Here is an 8,103-nt window from a genome sequence, read left to right as displayed (position 1 = left end):
GCCTGATTCCAAGTCCAGTGTTCTTTTATCCCAGGATGCCTGGAAGAGGACTGCTGCAGGGGAAGCTTCCCTCCACCCAGCTGCTGAGCCTGTTTCCTACTACTCCTAACATGGAATCAGACTCGGGCAAAGGACTTAAACCCCCTGCATGAGAAAGGCAGGTAGTGCTACCGAGTCCCGGGCACAGAAAGGCGTAAGTACCCTGACTTAGGAACAGTCTACCTGGTACACAGACTCTCAAAGGTTAGTTTCTTCCCCCTTCCATCCTTTCCCCTTTTTCCTCCCTGGAACAACAGTCTCTGAGGCATCTCTTGGAAGGATGGATTCCCCTTGGGTTAGGCCAGGGACTTCATAAGGAAGGAGGTGGATGGGCCTGGGCTGGGGTCCCTGCCCTCTGGGTACCCACCTGCTTCTTTGAGATCCAGTCTGGAAGAAGAGGCTACGGGTGTCAGGGCCCAGGCTGGTGGGGGTACACAGCTCCAGCACATAGTGGCTGCCTTGCTTCCGGCGGACCGTATTCTTGTCCAGCCGCGGGCAGAGCGGGATGCAAGGCACCTGGGCATAGGGGCTTTGCAGGTTGGCAGCTGGCAAAGGTGGAAGAGGCAGGAGAGGGGAATGTTTCAGAGCACGTCCAGCCCTGGGAGGCACGCAGACCCATGTGAAATCCCAGCTTTGCCACATAACGACCTGGGTGGGTTTGGGCAAGTCACTTAACCTCTCTGAGCTTCTGCATAAGCTAGAGCTGATGGTGGTATCCACCTCAGAGTTGGTGATGAGGATTAAAGGGATAATATATGCAAAGCACTCAGCTAAATGCTGAGAACAGTGTAAGGGCTAATACCTGCTTAAAAAGGAGCACATGTCTTTGGGATGAGTCCTGGCAGAGTCTGATAGGCACACTCTAAAGACTCTGGAAAGCTTCTAGCCCATCACTTGGCACACAGTAGAAGTCTACTATTATGGGGAGGCAACCTTGCCCAGAGAAAAGGGCACAGGTTTTGCAGTCAGACCTGGGTATAAACTCCCCTTTCTGACACATGCTAGCTGTGGGGCCTTGGGCAAGTTGCTTAAACTTCAGCTTTCTCATCGTGAATACGTGGGGTAAATATGTGATTATAAGGATTAAATTCTAGCACGTCTGCAAAGGGCTTAGCACAGTGAGTGACCCCAGAGGGTGCTCAATAAATGATGAGGTGGGATTGCTAAGCACTCTTCCTTCTCAGTCCAGGCTCTTGGGACCAACCTGTGCTCAGGGCTAAGGCTCAGGGGAAAGAGTGTGCGAAAGGCTGGAGATGGGTGGTGATTATCAGCCAGCTGGCTGATGGCACACAGTTAAGCCCAAAGTGGGAAACCATGTCTCAGCTCCTGGGCCTGGCTGTGTGGGCACCCAGGGCCCTCACCATAGTTCTGCTGCTTCAGCTGGCTCAGGATCCTGAGGGCTCTTCGTTCTGGGACTTCCAAGGTGTCTGCCTGCTGCGGGTTGTAGGGAAGCTTCTTCCGGGACCGCAGCCGGCCAATGGCCGGTTCCATCTCTTGGGCCTTACAGGTGCCTTCCTTCAGCTTCTTCTGGTAATAGCTGGGGAGGCAGTGCCACCCAGCTCAGCCCGGCCGTGTTTAATTCACCCTCCTCCTCCCTTACTCTTCCTGAGCCCCTGTTCTGTCTGGCCAGCTCAAGAGCAGGGCCACAAGAGATCTGGGTTTTAGTCTTGGCTCAACCATTAACTTCCTGTGACTGTGGGCGAGTCACTGCCCTGCTCTGGGCCTCAGTCACCCCTATGTAAAGTGGGGGGAAATGGTTATCTCTCCCGGTCACTGGAAGTCACTTGACTTCTCTAAGCAGATCAGTCAACGTTTTTATAAGGTTAAAAACAAAGATTAAATAACAAGACCCATTAAGCATTCAGCAAATTGACTCAAGGAAAGAGCATGGTAAATGTTGCCCATGATTTCTGTCACTGGTATTTTTACTTAGATGTGCAAGTGCTTTGTAAGCCAGCTGTGCAGTTAACTTCTCCTCATCTTCCAGATTGCAGCTTAAGGGCCATCTCTTCCAGAAAGTCCTCTCTCCTCCAATAGACGAGTTAGGCTCCCACTATAGGCCCCCTGACAACTTGTACTTAACCCTATCACAGCCCACTTAATATTCTTAACTCATCACTACTTGCCTTTTCCCCACTAGACTGCAGCACCATTCATTCATTCATTCAAATATTTATTGAGTGTTTACTCTATGCTGGCCACTCACCTAAATGCTTGGGAAAGAGCAGTGCAGGAGATATTCATATAAGGTCCTTGTGTCATCTCTCAGCCCCACCTCTTACTCCAGCCACTGTCACAGCAACCACTTCTACGTGGGCCTCAACCAGCTCTGCACAGGGACAACCTGGCACAGTCTCACATCAGGTCTTACCTCCTGCTGCTTGCTCCAGAGCCTCTCTGACACATATGCGCCCCAGAAGTGCAGGGGAGTTAAACACCTGTGTGGGGCACCCTTGACAAAGGAACCAGCAGCTGAGGTATACAGGCTCCTCTCTCTTCCCCTGACGGTTCTGAGCCACCATTCATAGTCTCCTCAGAAGAGCCTGGGGATGGTTGACTCAGTAGTACATCATTGTACTGGCTTATCCTCCTTCTGTGTTCATGTCCCTTCCCTCACTTCTGCTCCCTGGTATCACTTTCTAAATCAACTACCTAGGCACATATCTAGTAGGAGAGTCAGACCATGAACAGGTAAATAAATTATGGTACCATGTGAGGAGTGATGGGTGTTCTGAGAGAAAGTAAAAGCTGAGTAGGAGGTAGTGATGAGCTATTTTGTCCACAGTAGTCAGTGAAAGTCTCGAGGTGGTGGCATTTGAGCAAAATGAGGGGAGGAAGCAAGCTAAGTGGATATTGGGAAGAAGCCTCTTTCAGGCAGAGGGAATGGCTTGTGAAAAGGCCAGGAGGTGCGAAAGAGCTTGGTGAGCTCTAGGAACAGAGGGGCTAGAGCTTGTGTGTGAGGGAGAAGGGGGTAGAAATGGGCAGCAAGATGGGAGGGCCAGACTACCTGGGACTTTGTAGGCAGTGATGAAGGGTAGGCATGCTACTCAGAGTGTCAGGAAGCCCTTAGGGCTTAAGCGGGGGGCTCTGCTAGGGCCTCTGCCTATCCCTGAAGCCTGGAATTTTGGGTTTTAATGAGCTTCACACAGAGAAAATAGAAAATGAATACCAGAGCCCTCAAATGGAGATTGGCTCTAGACCCCTGTGTAAAATTAGAACCTGAAAAGGCAACATCCTGAGTAAAAAGATGGATTAGAAAATAACTTCACCCCACAGGTGCCAACAGGACATGAGCAGAGTGTGTGTAACTTTCTCGGTCACAATTTTAAAGGAAATTGCTTGCTCTCTACTTCCTCTCCTTCCCCTTCTTGTGGGCTTGAATTTAGATGTGTTGCTGGTAAATTGGCTTAGGATTGACCTAGGGAATGGTGGAAGAATAAGTGGGAAAGAAACTGGGTGCTTGAGCAACCTTGCCTTCCTGCCTGCTTCCTCCAAGCCATCAATATGAGAGAAATAAACTATATTGTTTTAACTATAGTACATTGGGGTCTATTCCTTAATGAATACACTAATCTAGAATTCTATACCTAGCTAAACTATTCAGTAAGTGTGATGGTAGAATCAAACACTTTTGTAGACATACAAAATCTCAAAACTCTTGCCTTCCATGCATCCTTTCTCAAGAAGGTACTGGAGGGCATGTTCTTCCAAAATGAGGGCATAAACCAAAAAAGAAAAGGAAGATATACATACAGAAAATAAGAGATCTAACACAGGAGAAAGACAAAAGTTAAAGGAAGATGGTGAAGGGAGATCCCACAATGGCAGTGCAACTGCCATAGAGGACAACCAGTTTAGATTGGATCACTATAGCTTAAAAGACAGAAATTTCAAGGGCTGGCATTCCCATACCTGTCGCTGAATTACTGCCTTTCTAACCCCAAAAAGCTACTGGTGAAACATGCTTCCATTTTTTTTAAAGCAAATCAAACCAAGAAAGAGTAAGCAAACCAAGAAAAAGTAAGACATGTGATCCAGTAGACAGAATTCCAGAGGAAAGGAAGAAAGAATTCCTAGGATGACAACAAACTCCCAAGATGACGGCTCTGTAGCATGCCTAAGAAGAAATTAATCCAAAAATGAGAAGAATGGAATTACTTAGAAAATGCCTCCAAGGAAAACAAAGCTCTAGGAAGGTACAAGAATTGTCAATGAATACAAAGAAAAACAAAATCAAGGCAATTGTCAACTTTAAGGAAATAAAAAAAAAAACAAGAAAGGAAATGAAATCATTATATAAAAAATGCTCAGCTATGAATAATTGTGTAGCCATAATATTAGAAACCCCAAACATTTAGTAAAATTGATAATATATTTGAATGGGGAAGGAGGAGCTGAGGGGATAGTTGTATCAGACAGCTAAATTCTTACCATAACAAGAAGTCAGTAGATACAAGTCTAAAAATCATTAACCAAAATATTGTAGTACATCCATATTATGTAGAAGTAACTGCCAAAAATACCCAAGAAGAAAGAGAAAGCCTGGAGAGGGTGTGGAGAAAAGGGAACCCTCCTACGTTATTGGTGGGAACGTAAATTGGTGCAGCCACTATGAAAGACAGTATGGAGGTTCTTTTAAAAACTAAAAATAGAGTTACCATATGAACTAGCAATCCCACTCCTGGGCATATATCTGGAAAAGACGAAAGTTCTAATTTAAAAAGATACATGCACTCCAATGTTCATAGCAGAACTATTTACAATAGCCAAGACATGGAAGCAACCCAAATGTCCATCAACAGAGGACTGGATAAAGATGATAAAATATAAAATGGAATTAAAAAAGAATGAAATAATGCCTTTTGCAGCAACATGGGTGGACCTAGAGATAATCATACCAAGTGAAGTAAGTCAGAGAAAAGACAAATATATGATATCACCTATATGTAGAATATTAAAAAATGATATAAATGAACTTATTTACAAAACAGAAATAAACTCACATAGAACACAAACTAATTGGTACCAAAGGGGTAAGGGGGGGTGATAAATTAGGAGTTTGGGTTAAAATATACACACTACTATATAGAAAACAGATAAAGAACAAGGACCTACTGTATAGCACAGGGAAATATATTCAATATCTTGTAATAACCTATAGTGGAAAAGAATCTGAAAAAGAATATATGTATATATGTAACTGAATCACTTTGCTATACACCTGAAACATTGTAAATCAACTATACTTCAATTAAAACAAAACAAACAAAAAAACCTCCCCACAAAGAAAACAAGGTCCAAGCGGCTTCACTGTAAGTTCTATCAAACCTTTAGAGGAGACTGAATACCAAGATTTCATGAACTCTTTCAGGATATGAGAACACGTAACTCATTTTATGATGCCAGCATTATACTAACAGGAACGCTAGATATCACCCAAAAAGTAAGTTAACGACCAATATCTCCTTTGAACATAGGTGCCAAAATTCTTAACAAAATAGCAGGTTGAATCCAATAATATATTAAAAGGGTAATACATTACAACTAAGTGGAGTTTTTCCAAAGAATACATTTTACATTGAAAAATCAGTTTTATCTACTATATTAACAGAATGTAAGAGAAAAACCTTGTAATCATCTCAAGATGCAGAAAAAGCATTTGACAAAATTCAACTCCCATTCATAATAAAAACTCACAGCAAACTAGAAATAGAAAGGAACTTCCTCAACATGATAAAAGTATCTACAAAAATCCTATAGCTAAAATCAAGCTTAATGGCGAAAGATTGATTGCTTCCCCTATGATCAGGAACAAGGCAAAAATGTTTGCTGTCATCACTTTTGTTTTACTTAAGGTCTTAGCCGGTGTAATAAAACAAGAAAAAGGGGGCTTCCCTGGTGGCGCAGTGGTTGAGAATCTGCCTGCCAATGCAGGGGACACGGGTTCAAGCCCTGGTCTGGGAAGATCCCACATGCCGCAGAGCAACTAGGCCTGTGAGCCACAATTACTGAGCCTGCGCGTCTGGAGCCTGCGCTCCACAACAAGAGAGGCCGAGATAGTGAGAGGCCCGCGTACCGCAATGAAGAGTGGCCCTCACTTGCCGCAACTAGAGAAAGCCCTCGCACAGAAACGAAGACCCAACACAGCCATAAATAAATAAATAAATAAATAATTTTAAAAAATAGCCTTTATAATGAGAATTTGGTTAAAGAAGGGGTTTCAGCAGCTTTGGCTGTAAAAAAAATAAAAAACAAGAAAAAGGAATAAATGCTAATGGATTGGAAAGGAAGAAGTAAAGCTTTTTTCACAGATGACATCATTGTGTGTGTAAAAATCTTAAGAAATCTATTATAAAAAGCTACCAGCACTAATAAGTGAGTTTAGCAAGGTCATAGGATACAAGATCAATATACAACAATAAGCTATACTTCTATAATACCAGCAATGAGCAATTGGAAAATGGAAACATCTACAACAGTATAAAATATGAAATACTTATGGATATATATATATATATATATATTTTAAAGCTTCTTAACCATGAACTCTCATGCTTTGCAGAGGTCTTAACTCTCAGCACCTTATCACTACTCATGGATATATTCAACAAAACATGTAAAAGATCTACATCTTGAAAACTACCAAATCCTGCTGAAATTAGAGACTTAAATAAGTGAAGAGTTATACCATGTTCATGGACTGAAAGACTTGTTATTATTAAGATGTCATTTCTCCCAAAATGAACATATAGATTCAATGCAATCCCAACAAAATACCAGCAGGCTCTTTTATAGATTGACAAACTGATTCTAAAATTTATATAGAAATGCAAAGGACCTAGAATAGAACAGGATCTAGAACTCTTTGAAAAAGAACAACTTGGAGGACTTACTCTACCTGATTTGAATACTTACTATAAAGCTGCAGTAATCAAGACCTATGTGGTATTTGCAGAAATATAGACACAGGAAGAGAATAAAGAATCCAGAGGTAAACCCAAGTGTATATGGTCAATTAATTTGGGGGGGGTACCTTCTATTTATAGTGTATTTTTTTTTCTTAACTAAGTTTTTTTTGATAGACTTTTTTAGATTCACAGAAAATTGAGTAGCAAGTACAGAGAGTTCCCATATACCCGCTGCCCTTCCCCGACACACACCCACAGACTCCCCCATGATCAACATCTCCCACCAGAGTGGTACATTTGTTACAACTGATGAACTTACACTGACATATCATTATTACCATAAGGCCATAGTTTACCTTAGGGTTCGCTCATAGTGTTGTACATTGTATGAGTTGTGACAAATGTGAAACGACATGTATCTACCATTATGGTAATACAGAATAGTTCCATTGCTCTAAAAATCTGTGCTCCACTTCCCTCCCTCTCCCCTCACTCCAGTAAGCACTGATCTTTTTACTGTCTCCATTGTTTTGTCTTTTCCAGAATGTCACATAGTTGGAACTGTAAAGTATGTAGCCTTTTGAGATCAGTTTTTTTCACGTAGCAATATGCATTTAAGTTTCCTCTGTCTTTTCATGGTTTGATGGCCCTTATTAGTGCTGAATATTCCACTGTATAGGTGTAGCACAGTTAATTTTGTGTGGACTAAGTTTTCAATTCATTTGGGTAAATACCAAGGAGCACAATTGCTGGATCATATTGTAAGAGTTTGTTTAGTTTTGTAAGAAACCACCAAACTGGAACTTCCCTGATGGTACAGTGGTTAAGAATCCGCCTGCCAGTGCAGGGGACACGGGTTCGATCCCTGGTCCGGGAAGATCCCACATGCCGCAGAGCAACTAAGCCTGTGCCCCACAACTACTGAGCCTGTGCTCTAGAGCCCGCATGCCACAGCTACTGAAACCCACGCACCTAGAGCCCAAGCTCCACAACAAGAGAAGCCACCACAATGAGAAGCCCGCACACCGCAACTAGAGAAAGCCCATGTGCAGCAACGAAGTCCCAACGATGAAGACCCAATGCAGACAAAAATTAATTAATTAATTAATTAATTAAAAAAAAAAAACCCACCAAACTGTCTTCCAAAGTGGCTGTA

At 42.6% G+C, this 8,103-nt stretch overlaps 1 protein-coding gene across 1 annotated transcript in view; it reads right to left on the bottom strand.

Annotated features, from left to right (window-relative positions):
- The window catches only part of SPATA21 (spermatogenesis associated 21), a 37,560-nt gene that overhangs the window by 3,546 nt on the left and 25,911 nt on the right, over window positions 1–8,103 (bottom strand). Inside the window, exons 13-14 of the mRNA XM_082353618.1 lie at window positions 1,401–1,576; window positions 407–584 (exon numbers count right to left, since the gene is read on the bottom strand). Of these exons, the coding sequence (XP_082209744.1) occupies window positions 407–584; window positions 1,401–1,576 (354 nt within the window). The remainder of the gene's footprint in view (window positions 1–406; window positions 585–1,400; window positions 1,577–8,103) is intronic.

The sequence above is a fragment of the Balaenoptera borealis genome (genome assembly GCF_965194805.1).
Source record: "Balaenoptera borealis genome assembly, chromosome: 1".
NCBI lineage: Eukaryota > Metazoa > Chordata > Mammalia > Artiodactyla > Balaenopteridae > Balaenoptera > Balaenoptera borealis.
Note: the sequence above shows the minus strand (reverse complement) of the source record. Positions and strands in the feature narration are given on the sequence as shown.